Source organism: Canis lupus, chromosome 1, assembly GCF_003254725.2.
Source record: "Canis lupus dingo isolate Sandy chromosome 1, ASM325472v2, whole genome shotgun sequence".
Classification (NCBI taxonomy): Eukaryota; Metazoa; Chordata; class Mammalia; order Carnivora; family Canidae; genus Canis; species Canis lupus.
Window position 1 is genome coordinate 8,037,847 of NC_064243.1, and position 21,138 is coordinate 8,058,984.

General features: G+C 36.1%; 1 protein-coding gene across 11 annotated transcripts in view; it reads left to right on the forward strand.

Annotated features, from left to right (window-relative positions):
- The window catches only part of RTTN (rotatin), a 142,474-nt gene that overhangs the window by 24,856 nt on the left and 96,480 nt on the right, over positions 1-21,138 (forward strand). For 10 of the 11 annotated variants that reach the window (XR_007411726.1, XR_007411725.1, XR_007411724.1 and 7 more), the window contains 9 exons: positions 1,475-1,645; positions 7,408-7,620; positions 9,307-9,419; positions 11,782-11,908; positions 14,213-14,338; positions 14,861-14,977; positions 15,755-15,894; positions 18,439-18,610; positions 20,165-20,264. Coding sequence is in view for 7 of the 11 variants with exons in the window: in XM_049111957.1 (XP_048967914.1) it covers positions 1,475-1,645; positions 7,408-7,620; positions 9,307-9,419; positions 11,782-11,908; positions 14,213-14,338; positions 14,861-14,977; positions 15,755-15,894; positions 18,439-18,610; positions 20,165-20,264 (1,279 nt within the window). In the remaining 4 variants the exon portion in view is untranslated. Of the gene's footprint in view, positions 1-510; positions 719-1,474; positions 1,646-7,407; positions 7,621-9,306; positions 9,420-11,781; positions 11,909-14,212; positions 14,339-14,860; positions 14,978-15,754; positions 15,895-18,438; positions 18,611-20,164; positions 20,265-21,138 lie in introns of those variants that run through there. The other variant, XM_049111961.1, reaches the window with a different exon arrangement.

Genomic DNA, 21,138 nt, shown 5'->3' on the forward strand with positions numbered 1-21,138 from the left:
GGCACAGCCCCTGGCAACTGCTATCCTACGTTTTTATGAATTTGGTTGGTGTAGGTACCTCATAGTGCAATGAATTGAACAATAGCAGTGTTTCTGTATGTGGCTTATTTTATGCAAAATAATGTTTTTAAGACTCATCCATGTTGTGTCATATGTCAGAATTTTGTTCCTTTTTAAGGTTGAATAATATTTCACATTATGTAGGTATAGCATACCACATTTTATCTATCTGTTCATCTGTTGACAGGCACGTTTCTACCTTTTCACTGTTGTGAATAGTGTTTCTGTGAACAGTGATGTACAAGTATGTGTTTGAGTCCCTGTTTTTTTTCAATTCTCGTAGGTATATTACCCAAAAGTGAAATTGCTGGAGCATATAGTAATTTTACGTTTAATTTTTTGAGGAACTGACATACTGTTTCCATTGTGACCTCATCATTTTACAGACTCACCAGCAATGCACAAAGGTTCCATTCCAGTTTCTCTACATCTTTGCCAGCACTTGTTATTTTCCATTATTTTTGACAATAGCCATCCTAATAGATGAAGTAATATCTCATTGTGGTGTTGATCCTTTATATATTTTTTTAAGGCCTCATACCTTTTAGTTTTGATTCTAGTATATTCATCTTTGAATAAAAACATTCTTGGCATACATTTTTATCCTTAGTCTACAGGTTATTTCCTATTTTTATTTTCATATATTCTCAGTGGAAAGGTGAGAGTAAGATCTCCAGTGCTCCTTTGTTCTTCTGTCTTACTGTCTATGTCTACTATGATGCTGTCCTTTTATCAGCTAGTTTACAGGGGCATGTCAGTGTAATGTAAGATGTATTTTGGTCTATATTGTAATGATTTGCACGTTAGCCGACTATGTTGTAGCTTTTTCTTTGTATTTTATGTATGCCTTTCAATTTAAAGGATATAACTTCTATTTAAGTAGTAAATTATCTAGAAATTAGGATGGCAGGACATTTGCCTTGAAACAACCTTATTACATGGAGGATTCACACAATTTGATATTTAACTGTTTTTTTAGTTATCTGACTTTTTCTGTTTCATTTCTTTAGAAATTTTAGGATCAGTTTGAGGGCAAGGATGTCTCTTGTACTAATAATGCATTTTCCGCCATTATACCTGCCACTGTGTTAAGCATTCAGCAAGCCCAATAAATTGCATGCAGATTTTTAAGTTAGAACAATTAAACACTAGAAACTAGGAGGAATGTATGGTTTATTAAGCTTTTGTATTTTATTTTTATTCATTATTAAAAATATTGTTTGGAAAAACTTTAGGTGAGCTGATTATTCCTTTTTGCCTTTTTAAATCATCTCAGCATGTATAGGTTATTCTTGGAGGAATACATTTTTATTTTTGTTATTTAGTCATAATATTTTAAATTATTATTTGTGAAAGTCTCCATATTGGTTCCCTAAAATTGTTTTTTTCCTGTTTCGTGCTTCAATGTCTGCAGAAAGAAAAACTGCTTATGGTGTTGAGGTCCCTGGGAGATACCATATGCTACCATAAAAGTGGAGTGAGCCAGGACCAGCCAGAGTTAGTGCTGGTGCACCACCGAATGGCCTTTGTCAGCGTTTCACTGTTTGCAGTCCGAGTCCTGCAGATGCTTCTCCCTGTTGAAAAGGTAAGGCAGGCACTATTGCTTACAGTTTATGGGATATTATAAGTAAGTGCTCTGTTGTACATTTCTTGTAATCATTTCATGGTGTACAAAGATTATATTGGAAATGTAGTAATTGAGAAAGACTAACATTTCTGAACAGTTTTACAAATCATTTGATAGAAAAAAACATTAATTCTAAAAAAATTTTTTTAGGTAATTTCTTAAAATTATCGTGTAACATGGTTTAGAAAAGTACACAGTTCAAGTACATTTTTACAAAGTGAATATACCTGTGTTTAAAAAGTAACCACCATGCCGGGACATGAAATAGAATATTACCAGCATTTCAAAGGTTGCTTCCCCATCCATTACCTTTTTCTTCTAAGCTAAACTCTTTCCTTTCTGACAAGGTTTTTTTTATTTTTTTATTTTATTTATTTATTTATTATTTATTTATTTATTTATTTATTTATTTATTTATTTTTTTGAGATTCATCACTGTTGTTGCTTGTTGTAGTTAAGTTTTTATTGCAAATTACAATTCTATTATATAACTATGTTAAAGATGATTTTAGTATGTGTAGATATTTCTTTTAAATCGTCTTATGACTGTAGATGTCTCATCTCATAAATAGAGGTTATATTGCTGAATTTGAATGTTAGTGATAAAAACATCTCATTCATGCACAAGTGTCTTGTAATATACTTATTGCAAAAAGAAAGGTGTGGCATGTTTTAATGCAGGTATAGGAGAAATTACTGCAACTAATGAACTATTTCCTATGCCTTTTGTCCTTTGTCCTTTTGTTTTCTAGAATTTTGCAGAGCATATAGCCTAACCTCCCATTTTTTTTAAAAGATTTTATTTATTTATTCATGAGAGACACACACACAGAGAAGTAGAGACATAGGCAGAGGGAGAAGCAGGCTCCATGCAGGGAGGCCAATGTGGGACTCGATCTCAGGACTCCATGATCACTCCCTGAACCGAAGGCAGACGCTCAACTGCTGAGTCACCAGGTGTCCCTAACCTCCATTTTTTCATAACATTTTTATATGTACTATATTAGCTATTAGCACCTGGGAAAACAAGAACAAAATGTTAAATTTTAGAGAGAGCGAGAGGGGGCGGGGGAGGAGCAGAAGCAGAGGGAGAGAGAACCTCAAGCAGACTCCATGCTGAATGCAGAGCCTGATGTAGGGCTCCATCCCAGGACCCTGAGATCATGACCAGAACCCCAGTCAAGAGTTGGATGCTTAACTGACTGAGCCACCCAGGCACCCCCAAAACATTAAATTTTAAACTTAGTGTTTTGCTTTAGGGAAAAGCGTATCACTTCTGTTAATTTTAATTTTTAACTTCCATTCATTAATTACTTTGAAGAAGTGACTAATCTGAAGAAATTTTCTGTTTTGAGGAAATTTTCCAATGTAAAATTAGTATTACATTGGAAGTCTTGGACATTGGAGAATTCCAGTCATATAAGACTAATTGCATTTAAAATATGGATGCCTCACTATATAATAAGATATAACTGAAAAATTAAGAGTGCTTCATTAACTTATTACAAATGATCAGTCTATTTATACGTTGTATTACTGATGGAAGACTTTTCAACTATATAGTTTTATTTATTACCTTTTGATTATAGATTTTTTTTTCATCTATGTGCTTTTGGGGAAGTAATTAAAATAGAAATCAGTAATTTGTTTTATTTTGAGTTACTTCAGTGTTAGACTAAAATAAAGCTTCCATGCCTTTTTACTTTTGGAAGTTAGTTCTTTTTTATTTAATTGTCTTCGTTTTTGAAGGCAAATCAGTATTTGTGAATACCTGGTAGCTTTCCTAAAAATATAACTTGGCACTCCATTAGAACAGTAAATAAGGCTGTGGAGGAGATAGTAATTAAGATATTGGTTAATAGATATTGGTTAATTGGTTAATTGCTTTAAGAACTTTAGAATGAGATATAAACAAATCCTCTGCCATTGCTGTTAAATTTCTTCTTTCAGTTTATATGATTACAAGATTATGCTGCCCTCTGCCTGTTGCTGGCCCACTAAAAATTGAAGTGCAGTTTGTTCTAAAACTTCCAACCTGGAAAGTGGTTTTTAATATTTGGGTTGCCACTTGCCAAATGCATAATTTGGAAGTTGGAAAATGATAACGTGAATCTCTGTAGAGACTTCCTGGATTTGAAAGTTTTGACAAAATGACCTTGCAGGCCTATTTGAAATCAATAATTATTTGTTTGAAAAGATTTTGGGAGAATGTACAGGTTTAAACGATGTATTAGCAATCTTACGAAAAATAATCTGGTTGGATAAATCAAATTGGTATAAAATAAGAGCTACAAATATCTGCCCTGTGCTTAAGCAGGATCCAGAGCATCCTAGGAACCTCTGTGACTGTTTCTTAGCTAGCTGACTGAAGGTAAGGAAGAATTTATACCACAAGGCTTTGACTTTTTCTGTGAGATATATAGTCCAATAATTTGCTAAATCCGATAGAGTCAGAGCAGCACTTCTTAAAGTGTAACGTGCAAATGGATCATTTAGAGATCTTGTTAATCAGATCTTGCATATTCTCCTCCTTTAGTGCCGGAGTAAGACTTGAAAGTCTGCGTTCTCACTAGCCCTTTAGATAATGCCCTGCCTGCTGAGTCTGGAGGGTTTAGAGAAAGCAGTGTTATGCTTCTTTTTCCCTTAAGCACACAAAATGATGTTGTTGATTCTTTTTATCAAAGAGTGATGATAGATGTGCACTGATTAGTTCTGCAGTGATTAGTTTTGACATGTGGCTAATGCTTATGGACGTAGGACAGCTACCAGTCTGTGGACTGTGGTCAGTCTGTTGGACCATGCCACGATTAAACTCAACACTGTAGCATGGTGCTTTGAGTTGCTGAGATAATGAAGTTTCAAATGTAGGTGAAGAAGAGTGAAGATGTCAGGATTCCTTAGTGGGGCTGAAAAGAAGAAAGAAAAGAAGTTAATATTTATTAAGTGAGATATGTTAGACATCTCCTTGGTGCTTAATTCTCACATCAGCTTCTCTTTTTTGACTAGAGCCAGAGAAAGGTCATTGTAAACTAGAGCACGATGCCTTTGGCGTTAGATCCATGGGGATGTAATATCTTAGCATAGTGCCCAACTCACAAAATCGCCTTTGCTGATTCCCCTTTCTCTTCCTAACCTTTGAAAGGAGTAGAACCTCAGGATGGACTGAGGCCCTCATGAGACATCATCCCATTTGTGGTCTTAAACATCATCAGTTTGCTGACACCTCCTGGATTTATATTCGAGACCACATGTGTCACCTGGACTACAAACTCAGATTTATTCACCGTCCTCTTTGACATCTTCACTTGGGTGACAATTGATGTTTCCAGCAAAATGTGACTTAATCCCAGTTCTTCTCTTTTCTTCTGTTCTTTCTACGTCTTCCCTCTCTGGGTAGATAGCACCTTCACCCTTCTTTTTTTTTTTAAGATTTTATTTATTTATTCATGAGAGACAGAGAGAGAGAGAGAGAGAGAGAGAGAGAGAGAGAGACATAGGCAGAGGGAGAAGCAGACTCAGGAAGCCTGATGTGGAACTTGATCCTGGGACCTTAGGATCACGCCCTAGGCAAAGGCAGATGCTCACCGCTGAGCCACCCAGGCGTCCCCACCTTCACTCTTCTTATTGATTGTTGATCAGGAAGAAAGCTTAGAGTCTGATTCCTCTCTTTCATATACGCCTAGATCTAGTCCCTTTGCAGAATTTGTCATTTCTTCCTTGACATCTATCTGGAATCTGAACAGTTCTCGCCATTCCCACCATTGCTATCAGGGTTCAAGTCCCTTTCTTGCCTTGATTGTTCCTGTAACTTCCTCATTGATGACCCTCCTTCCATCCTTGCACTGTTTCATCTCTTCCCTACAGATTGCTCTTGATACTTGCTTGAAATTTTCCAGTGCTTCCTCCAAAGACAAGTCACCAAGCCTTACCTGATGTGGTCACTGCTGCCCCTGACCCATCCCTCAGCATTAGGTGTACTGGCCTCCTTGCTGCTAAATAAATCCTATCTCTGGGACTTTGTTCTTGCAGTTCCGTCTTCTACGGACGCTTTTCCCCCAGATATCCATATGGCTCCTCACTCCTCCATGTCTTTACTTAGCTGTCGCCTTATCAGAGAAGCCTTCCCCTGCTACTCTAGAGCAGTAGCACTTTCCTTGTTCTACTCTGCATTTTAGTTTTGTTCCTCTCCATCTTTCCCATCCGTTGGTGTGTTTTTTGCTTGTTTCTGTTTGTTTTTTTTTCTTAGCACTGCTGGTGACACCTGATGTCTTATGAAATATATTAATTTACTTTGCCTTCTCTGCTGGAATGTTCACCTCATGAGGGCAGAGGCTCAATTTTCTTCCTGCTATGTCCCCAGGATCTGGTCTGTAGTAAGGGAACACTATAGGGGCCCAATAAGTATTTACTGAGTGAGCAAATAATAGTTGATCAGGTAATTCAATTTGCCTCTCTTTTTTCTACTAAGAGACCTCTTCACAGGATCATGAAATTTTTCTTGACTTCCTAATAGCTATTAATAGCTGTTTTTTTCCTCACGTTTAGTAACCTAAAACCTATAGTTTTTTTTTTTTTTTAACATTTTATTTATTTATTTGAGAGAGAGAAAAAGTGCATGCGTAAGTAGAGGGAGGAAGGCAGGGGGAGAATTAAGCTCCCCTTTGAGGAGGATCCTGACATAGGGCTGGGTCCTAGGACCCCGAGATCATGACCTGAGCTGAAGGCAGATGCTTAACAACTGAGCCACCCAGGTTCCCTGATACCTATACTTTCTGATATTTATTTGGTAACTTTGTATCATTCCGAAAGATTGTTTAGCTGATTTAGTCCTTAATCTTAGATTTTCAGGCAGTTACTAGTTATCCTTAAGATAGGTTATCCATGAAATAAATGGTGACCAAACCTCATTTAATAAAGACATCATTTCAGCCAAAGTAGTGAGCTCTGTCAAGTGATTTTCTTTGAACATTGAATTTTTAATCTTTTTCATTTCCTTCACTGATTCATAGAATCCTATCACCAAATTAGAATCATTTCTTTCAATTTTAAATCTGTTGATTTCAGGCTAAAAAATGTGTAATATTTCATTTGGGCCTGTGGTTTTATACTAATTAAGGGTCAGTCTTCTCTGGGTGTTCTAGAACTATTTAAATATTGTTGAATTCCCCTTTAGCACTCTAAAATACAAGCTAAAATAATTTATGTTCAAATCAATCTATAGTTCTATTTAATGTAGTGTTACTTAATTCAGTATGTCATTAATAAGCCCTGGGTTAGGTGTTTGGCTTTGGTAGGAAAGTGCTCTTCTTGTCTTTAGGAGTTTATTGCATTATCCTGGAGATTTATGTGCACAGTACAAAATACTTAGATCAAAAAGCCTCCTGCCTTCAGTTCAGTAGCAGTTATAAACAAGGTAGAAGGCTCAGAGGGAGGGTAGTTCTGGTTTTTGGTTTGGGAAGAAGGAAGTATCCTGTGTCCCAGGCTTTGGGAAAGAGTTGAAATTTGGACTGGACTTAACTCTGGGCAGAAGAAAATTGTATTGAACAAGACACAGGAGTGAGTGGTGTGTTAGGGCATAGAGTTTTCTTTGGAGAAGCATAGAGTTTGTGATAGAGAATGATAAAAATAAAGTTGAGCTAGCTACATTAAGATCATAGTCTACTATGTTTTTCTTAAAAAATTTTTAACTTTTTTTTTTTTTTTTTTTGAATTCATTAAAGGCAAGCCACCTTTTACCGGAGCCTATGTCAGCAGCATTATTTCTAGTTTCTTTGGACATGCCTGTTTCTTTGGAATATCCAAATATTCATGAAGCTGTTGTGGCATATTTGGAACAGTTGAATTCTGAAAACTACAGTATTTATAAACAAACTGCAGAGGCTGTTTATTCAATTGAATGTACCTGTAACTTCCTGTCTGATGTTGGGAAGGAGGTAAACAGTTTCATTAATATCTTTTAACAACTCCTTTGCTAAAATATTTAGAAAATGTAACCTACATTTTCAAATTAGTGGACATACAATAACTAAATTGTTGGAGATGGGATACATTATTACCGAGTGGTCATTTATCAGATTAAAGTGAGGATGTAATTTGTGTAAAGGTACACGTGACTTTAGATGGATGAATGGTGTATATTCGTGAGACCAGTGGTTTTTAAAAAGGCAGTAATTATTATCAATGTCTTAATATTTAATAGTGAGTTCCTTTTTGAAGTGACTTACTGTATATGAACACAGTGACAGTTGACAAACACAACTATAAGGGCCATTTTAGTGCTTATCTATAGTCACATTTTTCCTTTAATATTTTATAGACACTTATTACATACTCACAGGAAGAGCCTGATTTTTTATTAGATAAAACTATGAACTAGATTGTTTGTAAAGTAGGATGACTTTAGGTGCAGTGTTATAGCAATAATTATGTATTGTTATTTATCCTTTTAGAGATATTGTTGGGATGTTTAGTATGTTATCAAAGAAGGGAGGTTAGTAAGTCTTAAAGTAGACAGTGACTATAGTAGTTGTTTACTGTTTGAAAGTACCAAAGCAGGTCCTGAAAATCTTAAGAAATTATGAACTAAATTCTTACTCCTTTTCTTCTTTACAGTGGAAGCTTTCTCAGCCTCTAATTTTCGTTTATTTACCCATTATTTTTTTTCTTTTTCTTTAGCCATATCTCAGTGCCACTGGCTTCTTGTTTCCTCTGTGATAGAAGTTCAAACTGTCTTTAAGTTGAATTATTTCTGTGGTATTCTGCATGGTCAGTTAATCATGCATATATTAGTCATCCTATATGTTTGTAGAAGCAGTCAGCATGTAGAAGAGGGGAGTGGATCATAAAATATGAGTCCTGCCTTTAGTCTGCAGTTAGTGGGGAGATAGGGCTACAAACAAATAGCTGATGAATGAGGCCATTCGATTGTAATCTTAAGCCTACTTAGAGGTGAAAAATAAAGTGTCTTACAGCATTGAGCTAAGAACTTTTCCCACATTTTCCCTCCTAGGCTGACATTTTTATTTTGCTTGTTGGAAAAGTGAATTTAAGGAAATATGAATAGTCTCAAGGTCTCTGAATGATCTAATTTGTTTTCTTTTTTTTTTTTTTAAGATTTTATTTATTTATTCACGAGAGACACAGGCAGAGACATAGGCAGAGGGAGAAGCAGGCTTCCCATGGGGAGCCTGATGCAGAACATGATCCCCGGATCACAACCTGAGCTGAATTGAAGGCAGCCGCTTAACTGCTGAGCCAGCGGGCATCCTTTTTTTTTTTTTTAAATTTAAATTTTACTTAGCTAACATACAGGGCAATGTTGGTTTCAGGAGTAGAATTCAGTGATTCATCCCTTACATACAACACCCAGTGCTCATCACCAGTGCCCTCCATAATGCCCTTCACCCATCTATTCCATTCCCCGCCCACCTGCATCAACCCTGTTTGCTGTCTCTCATTAGAGTATCTTATGGTTTATTTTCTCTCTCCATCCGCTTCAAATGTTCATCTGTTTTCTTTCTTAGCAAATGATCTAATTTCTTGAAGTTGCTTATTTAGCTGTTGAGAATTTTATTGTACATGAACTTGATGTTTACTGTTTCATTCTGCTGTTTTTTTAGGGCGAGAAGAATCTCTTGGAATTAGTAGAGCTGGCAGACCAAGCCTTGAGAAGCTTTTCTTATCATCAGCATTTCCCCCTAATAAAGGAAATGATCTGCATGTGTTCAAAGATGTAATACTCTCTTTCTTGATATGATTATATTATTATAGGATGTATTGTGTATGTGTGCAATTAAATGAAGGAGCAATGAAAATAGAACTAGTTTTAAATCTCGTTTCTGTTTTTTTTTAATTAAAATTATTTTTACATATGTCTAACCTCTAAACTATACATATATAGCTACATTAAGGCAGTCAGCTATTTTATTCAAGGGTAAACTAAAAATGTCATGCCTGTAATCAAGATTAATTATCCCTGGATTTTATACATTTGTTTGGCATCCATCCAAACTAAGTAGTCAAGCATATTTGTTTATTTATTTACCTTTAAGGTTTTATTTATTTATTTTAAAAAAAATATTTTTATTTATTCATGAGACACACACACACACAGAGGGGCAGAGACACAGGCAGAGGGAGAAGCAGGTTTCATGCAGGGAGCCTGATGTGGGACTCAATCCCGGGTCTCCAGGATCACTCCCTGGGCTGAAGGTAGCCTAAACCTCTGAGCCACCCAGGCTCCCTACCTTTAAGGTTTTAGTTAATAACTTAAATTGAGGATTTTTTTTTAATGTTTCATTGCTTCCTACCTTTTTCCCATATAGATTTTTAGAATGCATCATGCATCAGTTAATTTATTTTGAAGACATTGGGGACACCTGGGTTGCTCAGTTTGTTAAGCATCTGCCTTCGGTTAAGCATCTGCCTTCGGTTTAGGACATAATCCTGGGGTACTGGGACTGAACCCCATGTCGGACTCCCTGCTCACCAGGGAAGTCTAATTCCCTCCCTCCCTCCCCCTGCTTATGCTCACTTTCTCTCAAATAAATAAATAAATAAAATCTTTTTTTTAAAGGAAAGGAAATGTGTTCTTTTTTTTTTTTTTTTTTTTAAAGATTTTATTTATTCATGAGAGAGAGAGAGAAAAAGAGAGGCAGAGACACAGTCAAAGGGAAGCAGTCTCCATGCAGGGAGCCTGACGTGGGACTCGATCCCAGGTCTCCAGGATCACACCTGGGGCTGAAGGTGGGGCTAAACCGCTGAGCTACTGGGGCTGCTCATAAATAAAATCTTTAAAAAAATTTTAAAAATATTTTGAAGATATTGGAGCAGATTACCATTTAGAATTTAGTATCTTCATTGCTTTTGGAGAGAGTAGATGCCATGATGACAAATACTGATTAAATATGGGTTTTTATTGTTTATTTATTTATACCTCACATAGTTAATATCTCTGTGTGTGGGGGTGGAGTGGGGTGAGAACGTTTAAGATCTGTTCTCTTAACAAGTATCAAGAATATAATACAGTATTAACTGTAGTCATCCTAGAGTACATTAGATCTCCAGAATTTTTACATTCGGAATAACTGAAACCTGTGCGCTTTGACCAACATCTCCGCATTCCCTGTGTTCCTCACCACCTGGCTACCACCATTCTACTCTCTGCTTCTATGAGTTTGACTTTTTTAGATTTATATTTAGATAATAAATGAGATTATGCAGTATATTTGTCTTTCTGTACCTGGCTTATCTTACTTGGCTTAATGTCCTCCTTGCTTCATCTATGTTGTTACAAATGATAGGATTTTCTTCTTTTTAAGGCTGAATAGTACTCTATTGTATATTCCAAATGTATATACTACATTTTCTTTATTTGTTCATCCATTGATGGACACTTGGTTGTTTCCGTATTGTGTTAACCCTTAAACAATAGAGATTTGAATTGTGAGGATCCATTTATATTGTTTTTTTTTTTCAGTAAATATATATACAGTATTGTAAATGTATTTTCTTATCATTTTTAAAACTTTTTCCCCTCTAGCTTTATTGTACGAATACAATGTATGTGTAATGCATATAATATACAAATTATATGTTAATCGTCTATGTATGTTAGTGGGAGGGCTTCTGGTCAACAGTAGGCTATTAGTAGTTAACTTTTTGGGGCACCAAAAGTTATACATGGATTTTTAACTGTGTGGAGGTCACTGCCCCTAACCCTGTGTTGTTCAAAGGTCAGCTGTATTCACTAGTGTGAATAATACTGGGATGAACACGGGAGGGTACTTTATAACCAGAAGTGGGATTGCTGGATCATATGGTAGTTTTTATTTTGAGGAAACACCATTCTGTTTTCCATAATGGCTGTATCTGTTTGCATTCCAAATAGGGATTTTTAAAGACTTGTTTTGTACTTTTTAGGAGCATATTTTTTCCATTGAGACAAGTGCTTGGGGTAAATATTAATAGTGGATTAGTAAGTAAGATCCCAGTTGGAGGAATTAGAGTAGGAAGAAACCCCTTCCACTATGCTCCTAAGTTTCTTTAGTAACTCACTTAACTTAGATGCCTTGGATGTTTTACCTTCTTACCAGCTGCAAATCTGCGCAGGCCAGTCCATTACTTCAAGGAGAAAGTCAGAAGGTGTTTCTGCGCATGTTATCTCACCCATTACTGCAAGTGAAAATTGAAACTTATAACTGCTGTCTGGAAATTACTAAGGTGGGTTTTTGTTTTCTTTTGTTTGTTTGTTTGGGGGAGAGCTAATAGTGGATGCTCTTATTTAATTAAAGTAAATTAAATTAGTTAATTTATTTAAATAGCATTTTATTTTATTTTTCAAGTAGGTTTCATACCCAGCATGGGGCTTGAACTCCTGACCCTGAGAACAAGGATTCATGCTCTACCAACTGAACCAGCTCTACCAACTGGATTCTCTTATCAAAACTCTAAAATTAGTTGATATTTTACATGAGCTATAAGAATTATTACCATAAAAGTAAATGATAATTATTAGTGAACTTTAAGAAATTTTTGCTGTTAATTCCCTTAAGTAGCAAGTCTAGCTATTAAATTGCCTTACTAGAAGTTTTATTAAGAATTATATTTGTGTTGTGTTATTTAATGATAGAAGCACTATAAGAAAATGTTAGTTTCTGCCATGTATTCAAAAGTCATTTCTGGGGCGCCTGGGTGGCTCAGTTGGTTAAGCGTCTGCCTTCTGCTCAGGTCATGATCTCAGGGTCTTGGGATCGAGCCCCACTTTGGGCTCCCTGATCAACAGGGAGTCAGTCTACTTCCCCCTCTTCCCTCCCCTCCCTGCTCGTGCTTTCTCTCTCCCTCTCTAATAAAATCTTAAAAAAACAGAAGTCATTTCTATGCTCAGGAAAAGTTTTAGATTATTAGCCTTAAATTTTATAGTGTCAGATTTGTTTTCTTAGTAATATTTTTCTTTTGAAGAAAATATGTTTCTCTCTTTTTAAGTTATAAAATATTTCAGTGTAGAATAGTATATAAGATATTAACTTTAAATGTTAAAAAGAACATTGTACATAGGACAGTACTAAAAATATGTTTCTGTGTACTCTTGTATTTAACTTTCTTGTAAATGCTAACCAGATATAACAAATGTTTACATTTTTCCAGTTTTACTTCTGACCCTCTTTTTATCCCCAGAAATAAAAATATTAGTTGTAACTGAAGCTTCTTCCTTTTTCCCACTTCCTCCATCCACCAGGACAACCACTTTTATAAAGTTGATGTTTGTCCTTTCCATCTATGTGCTTTAAATATTTTTATTATATATGTATGTCTTTTTTTATGTATGTCTTTATATATAATATATACATTGTTTTTTCTGCTTAAAAAAGTATATAATTTCATACCATATGTATGTTTTTTCTGCCTTAGGCCTTTCATTTAATAGTTGGACTCCTACTGGTTCATTCATTAATGCTCTTTAGTTTGAAATACTTTATATTGATAGAAATTTAGGTTCAGTCTCCTTTTTGCTGAAATAAGTTCGTCAGTATTTTCATTGACAGTCTGTAACTAATAGTACATGTATCTGAAAGTGCCTTCATTTTACTTTCCTCCTGAATGATAGTTGAGCAGGATGTGGATGTAGAACTTGAGGTCTGCTGCGATTTCCCTTTAGTACTCTGCCAAAGGTGGTTTGTTGTTTTTAGGCTTCTATCATTGTTGGAAAATTCTGCTAGCAGTTAGATTATAATTTCCTTGAATTTTTTTCTCCAGTTGCTTTTAAGACAGGAAAGTCCTTGTCACTGTGTTCTGCAGTTTCACTACAGGGTCTTTGTGTACATTTTTTATTTATCTTGTTTAGTACTCTTCAGCCGAAAGAATCCTGTCTACCTTCATTTTTGGATAATTCTTATTCACTACTGTTTCTCTTATCCTTGCTGTTCCCTCTGAGTAGAGATCTGTTAGGCCTTATTTTATCCTTTGTGTCTTTTAAGTGCTCTTTCACATTTTCTGTATCTTTATTTGTTTGGATGGAATTCCTCAGTGCAGCCATTCAGTACACTAGTTCTTTCCTCATCTATTTCTGATTTGCTTTTAAAAATGTGGTAAAATACAAGTAACACAAAATTTTCAATTTAGTCATTTTTAAGTAAGTGTACAGTTAAGAGTCATTAAGTACGTTGACACTATTGTGCAACCATTATCATTATCTTTCTCAAACCTCAGTAAGCAAAATGTAAACACCCTAGGATAGGTTTATTAAATGTTATTTTTTAATACCTATCATTATGAATAACTTCAAGAGATTATGATTGTCTCAGAATTTTGGTTATTTAATTTATCAAAACTCCACTTGTTGGCAGAAAGAAACATAACACATATGTCATGTAAACTCAGAGGTAAGAGAAATGTTTTTCATCCTCTACCAGGTAAAAGAAAAGTTTCAGTGAAGTGGAAAGTTAAATTGGAATTGAATTGTAAACAGAAGAAAGAGGAATCCTTTGGAAAAATCAGCATCAATAATTTTTAAAAACTGTTTTACAGGAATGTTTAGGTGTCTATAACGTCACTAAACCTGTGTCTTCACTTTGTAACGGAATTCATTTTCTACTTCACCCGAAAGTTCTGTATGAAATCTCTGCATTTGGCATTCAAGAGCCCAAAAATGAGGTATGGCATGCTAAGAGTAAATGCAAAAGACAAGTGTAATTATTAGATACTCAGTTAAATCAAGATACTATTCTAATATAACTAGATCGTATGATGAGAAGCTAAAAAGAAACTTGCTTTGGATTTATGGTTTCAGTTGACATGTTATTTACATAAAAAGGAATGTTAAGGAAAATGTGAGAATCAAGATAAGAGCACATACTTGTTCTCCAAGAATTCAGAGGAAGTTGTTATGTTTTTCATGTAGGACATGAATTCTACAGTATTATAGAAATCAGGTTACTTCATCAAGGAAATTTTTATTTAATGAAAAATTACAGCTTAAAGGTTAGAAAAAAGGAATGATTAGGGAGGAAGACTAGCTGAGAACAGAATGTAAGATGAAGCTATGGAATACGAGCATTTGAAGAAAGAGTTGTTGGTTAGAGCACTTTTCCAGATTTTAGACAATGTTACAGATACATAGGTGACTTTAACAGGAGCCTCACTTTGTTGGATTGTGTGATCCATGTTGTTGAACAGGTGAATGCTGCTGCCAAGGCCATTTTGCTGTATCTGCTGCAGGGACGATTGATGATGACAGCAGTGACCTGGAACAAGTTTATTGAGTCTCTCTGTCCTGTCATTCCTGTGCTGCAGGTATGCTGGGCGAGTCCCCATTTCCCATACCATTTATCTTGGGTGAGTGTGATTGATTGAAACACATGCAGACAGCAGAGCTGTCATGTGAGAGAAATGAGGAGAAGCCGAGAAGTTTCTGTGGATAAGGGGGCAGGGAGTGGGTGGCTGTCTTGTTTCTGGCAGAAGGTTAAACCAGGAGAGCTAATTTGTCTGCACTTTATGGATTTGGGTGGGAGGTTAAGAAGTGGGGTGCAGGCATTTGGCACTGACTATGAAAAATAGAACTCAGCCTTATATAAAGGCATTTAGGAAAAGCTAACAGTGCTTTTTAAGCAGGTGTTATGTAACTAAGCTGCCTTTTGAATTCCATCCATGGATGTATGTGATCAGAGTGCTACTTTGATTAACAAGTTCTGGGAAACAGGCTTTTCCAGCCGTGATTCTTGGTGATAAGGAGGAGTGAGGGGAGTTCAGGGCACTGCCCTGCTTCCCTCTCTGTCATGTGGCCACAGTTCTGAAGATCTGTGAGCACCTCATTTAGGGGAGGTGCCACTACCAGAATTTTGGAAAATGGAAAAAATTAGCAAGGATCAAGAGAGTTGGCATATTTTTCTGAAGTCCAATATTATTTTTTTAATACAACTTTATGTATGTAGGATTCTTACCTCACATAGGATATTTTGACAAGTGACTATTCACCTGAATTGAAAGAAATTTAGGAATTCTTATTTTCAAGTTAAAAAGTTCAGCAATATGTATAAACAAAGTAATTTCTCTTTTTCTGGAATCTTTTAGGGCTATGCTGACACAGAAGATCCTTTGGGTAACTCCATTCTCCTTCTGACGAAAGGGAATCCTGAGGCGGGCGAAGGGGCTCTCCCCTGTACCACCCGACTGAAGTCCATGCTGCGGCTCCTGTTTGTCAGGAAGCCATTGTAAGTACAGCAGGATCTGTTCTTCTCCATGTTCAAGATTAATGGGAGCATTCCAAGTATAGTAATTCTGTCATTCTTAAGTAGGGTAGAACTAAAGAAGGTAAGAGAAAACGACTCTTTATTGTTAGGCAGAGAGGAGACCAGTGTGTGAAGCTGAACAGACATGAGGATGAATCTGAGGGTGCTTTCCTGAAACCTTCATTGGCGGCCAGCCTTCATGCCTTCGGTGGTGTTCGCTGGTGCTGTGGGCAGGTTATAGAGCCATGGGTATGAATTGAGTGGGTCTTCCCTCTTTAGAAATTGTTAGCCTCCTTTTCTAAACATTTATTCTGAAAATTAAATGTTCATAAAAGTGTAATGGACCAGCTGACCATATACCGGAGTAAGTAGGAATTTTAATCTATTTAGTTTGTTCTCTTATTTGGAAAATTAGAAAAGTGTTCTTTTCTTGACCACTAGTGTATCATTTAAACTAAAAGAAAAGAAGAAAAATATATTGCTTTTTTTTTTACCTCTCTATCATTGCGACATGGATCTTCTCTGCTCTCTTTAGGTAACAGTTGTTAGATTTTCCTTCCCTGGGAAGAGGAAAGCTTAGAGTCACGATGAGTAAGCAGTGTTGAAGAACAAGAATCGGTTGCAAAGGCTAGGAGGAACAGATGTCCTTTTGACAATGAATAGCTTTGCTTTACTCAAACCTTACATCAGGATGATACAGTGGCTTATTTATAAATACATGATCAGACTGAAAAATAAGGAAGTAGGTGGAAATAATCTAAAACATTAAGAGAATGGAGAGGAAGAAGACCCAAGAGAAGAGACTATAGCTGTAGTGTAGAGAGTAAAGTTTGATAGAGAGTAAAGTGATGCAGGAAGCAGGGGTAGGTGGAGTTAAAATGTCTGCATCTCAGGAGTGGCCTCCATACGGTGGGGCTGTGTCTATTAATGTGCTAGCGTAGTACTCTTCACCCCCAGATTTGGTGATGTTATATAATAGAAGTGCATTTCCTGTTCACAGTCTCCAGGTAAACAAAGACAAAAAATATGCTCACAACATTTTTTTGAAGGAAATAAATGGTGGGAATAACGGGACTCTGTTGCCTCATGCTAAAGCTAAAGAAGTGCTGAATTTATATAGGAGATGCATAAATGTATGCTTTACATACTCTACTCTGGCCATCTTTCTGGGGGCTACAGCCCCAGAGTTTAGTATAGCCTTGGCTTAGAATGAAAGGAGCAAAGGAAAAGCTTTATGTAGGTGTCTAGCTATTCTAACTAGAATAGGTAGAAGGAGTAAGTTTGTCTGACTTCTCACTCCATCTTGGAGTAAATATCAGTACTCTGAAGAATGATATCTATTACTAAAATCACTGTAAATTTCTGTTAGACTTGGCAAGTACTTACTGGATGTCATCTGTGTGCCTCAGAGCCACAGTAGGCTGTGGGAACATAACAGCACTCAGCGTGGGCATGGCACTGCCCATATAGAATTAGGCATGGAATTGGGAGGAGAAATTTTACCAGTTATCCTTTATTATTAATTATAGTAGAGCAAGATCAGTGTTGTGCTACTGGGACTTCAGGGTGACAGGACCACACAGAGCAAGTGACCCAGTCTTGGCTGTGGTAGGGAGGACTTCCTGAGTACACAGCTTTTAACTGTCATCTTGTAAGTAATACTTAAACCTGGAACTTGTATTATCACTTAAAATATTCCTAGTTTTTTTATAGTTTAAGAACCTGTCAGAGTAGTGATACATACCTAGTTGTCTCACTGTCTCCCAACTCTAAGGCCCTTTGTCCACTTGGTGGTTTTTTGTTTTTCCATTTCATTGTCTAATGGCATGCAATATTTAATCTTTCCTTGTAATCTCCTACTTCTCACTCAACTGACCTTAATCCTAATCCATTCCAGATAAAATAGAATTTTGATGGGAATCACAAGTATTTGCATTTTCTTATTTGAGAAGACTCTGTTTGACCCTTAATATAAGAACGTTCTTATACGTTGTGACATTACATTTTAGTTATTAATGTGATTACACTCCTGGAGGTTTGACCTAATGTTAGTTTGTGCCCTGTTTGTGAGTCCATGATAATTTTTGATTTTGAATTAGATCACTAGACTTTGAGTCAAGAGTTATGGATGTAATTTGCAGATTGTGTTAATTTATTGCCATTGACTGTGATACTGACCACAGACTATGAAGTTCATAGTCTCAGTGAGTCAGTCTCTTCATTTATAACTATTGATTATTCCTTATTTCTGATATTTATTTATAAATATAAAATTGAAAGAATAATTGTAGTTATACACTATTTTAATAGAAAAATAAAGTACCTTTGTTGTCAGTATAAGCATGGCAATTATCATGTTGATTTATGATAATGCTTTGTGATTATAGGCTTTTAAAATGTCTATATTTTAAATATAGTGTTGATATATTGTGTTAATATACAATAATGCTTTGTGATTATAGGCTTTTAAAATATGTCTATATTTGTATATTAAAAAATGTTGACTGAAACACTTTGTTTCTTTAGGGTCCGTTCACTAGCATTAAAGCTTTTAGCATGTCATCTCACAAGGGAAGAAGGGGCTGACACAAAGCGTCCTTTAATAGATGCCAGAATTCTCTCCAGAGTTACTAATTTATTTATTGTGAAAAAACCTATTGAACTCACGTTGGATGACAGAAGAGAACTGATTATTAGGGTGAGTATAACTTTTGGGTTTATCATTTCATGGTAACTTGATGCATTTGTATATCACCTATTTTATGTTACATTCTTCAGTTTGTATATGCATCTGAGAGGAAGAGAAGTTCTAGCTTCTAGTGTGATTATTCATGGCTAATTTGAAATTGTGTTCTGGCTTTGTCTAGCTTCTGGATACATTTATTTATTTAATAAGTATTTCTTGGGTGCCTACTGTATGCCAGGCATTATATCCCTTTCATTTAATGTATACACTGGAAATGCAAATTAATTGAAAAGCATCTTCACAACATAAGGTTAATGTAGTGGAAAGAAATTCTGTGGTGACTCTTAAAAACAAGTATTTGTTACTGGCATAAAAACAATTGGAAATTCACTTGTTCTTATGTTGGAAATAGCCTATGAGGAAAAAGGAGAAAGTTTCTAAGACAGAAGTTATCAGCCTCTGTATTATGAAAGGCAAAAAATAATATAGGTGGCAAAGGTGGTTTCTCTTAAATGTTATGGTGGTTCTGGGATTTTGTTGTTAATCTCTTTTCTATATCTTTGTCTCCTTATATATACCTCCAGAGCTTAGCATCCATTTGCTTATCTTTAGTCAGGGACGGTACCCAAATCATCTTGGGCCAATGCAGGATTAGATAAAGCTATTTATTATCTTTATTGATTTATTCCTATGCTTTATAGCTTCTACTGAGACTTCAAGTCTACAGTCTGTCAGTTTTCACTGAAGTTTAGACCAGACGGCCCCAGGTGATACCACGGATTTTTTAAATGGGGAAGCACATTCAGTGTTCTTCTAACCTAAGTGTTCAGGGCCATGTGATAGCCCTAGCAGCAGGATTGGAGAACCTTCCCCTGACTACACTCAGGTCCTGCTGGGGACTCCCTGAGTGCTGACCACTGCTAGTTGTTCCTGTGCCCATGTGTGATGTGGAGGAAGATGGGGAATATGGGGTCCTAGCACTGTCTTTGGGAGTCCGTGTTAGGGCCAGAAGATAGCAGTAGGCGGGGTAAAGGAGTGTCTGCCCTTTTCTATTTCCCCTTCACTATTAGGTTTGCCATCTCAGACCCTGCCATGGAATGAAGTGACAGGGAGTGGGAGTGGCTGTGTTGGAGTGCTGGGCAGCAAGTCCTAGATAGCCATGGGCTTGAAGGCCTCTAGAAGGGAAGAGAGTCAGAGGTCAGGGAATTCTGACTCGTGTCTTCTGGAGGCCATGGACAAATCTGGAGTCACACTTCTGGTGTCTCTATTCTCAAGTTACTACCTGCAGAGACGTTATACGGCTTAGATGTTTTCCGTTAAGTTCTTAAGGTGCTAATGGGTTATGAATGACTTCCTGGCAGAAATGTACCTTAAAAAGAAAGGCTCTTTGTTTTAGATTCTAAGTTTTCCCTGATATAGCACATTATTGCTGTAAATTTGCATGTATATATATCACTTAAGTAAGTGGGCTTTGGAGCTTTTGTATGGTATGAATCATAAAATTTTATTGGACAATTGGAAGTAGATGAAAACAATTTCTTTTTTTTTTTTCTTTCCGGTTTTCAGTTGGAGACTGTTGAAAAGGTTTATAAAATCTTTACCTCAGATGATATTGATCTTGTTTTGAGAAAGTCAGCCGCAGAACAGTTAGCTGTGATTATGCAAGGTAATGTCTCTTAAGGAAAATGATTGCTGTACTGCTGATAATTGAATTTTAGATAGCTATGTGCAGTGGTATTGAGGGTTGCAAATTGCAGTTTTAGGGGCCAGATACAGGCTATCCCTGGTTTGTTTTGTTTTTTGTGGCCCTTAAGAATGGTTTTAACATTTTTATTTTTTTAAGACTTTTTATTTATTTATTTGAGAGAGGAAGAGTACAAGTGGGGTGGCGGGGCAGAGAGAGAGGGAGAAGCAGACTCCCCACTGAGCATACAGACAGATGCAGGGCTCTATTCCCAGATCCTGGGATCATGACCTGAGCCAAAGGCAGATGCTTAGCCAATTAACTGAGCCACCCAGGTGCCCTGGTTTTAACATTTTTAAATAATTATTTAAAAAAAGAAACATAAAGAATATGTGTCAAAGGCAATTTTTACCAGCCAAATCTGCTGTATTTTCTATCTAGTTCTTTTCAGAAAAAGTTTGCTGACCCCTCTTGGCCAAGATTACCATTATTTAACCTGTAGAATATCATTTGATAGAATTATCTAGAATATTGATAGAATTCTAACAGTGAATTGGATGTTCTTTCTTAATTTACATAATACATGATGTTTTGTTTGTTGTCTTGGGTAGATAAATCAATCAAACACTACTTTGTGGGTAGATAAAATAAAAATAGTGCATTCTAACCATGTATTTTTTTTAAAGGTTTATTTAAAAAGCAACAACAAGTAAAATAGATTGTTAACTTTATTTGTAGTGTTGTTATTCCATAGGCTTCCATTCCTTGGATTAGTTTTTTTATTTTTCCCCATGTGTGCTGTATGTAACTTATCTTTAATGTTTGAGAGAAATGATAATTTTGCACTTACATGAAA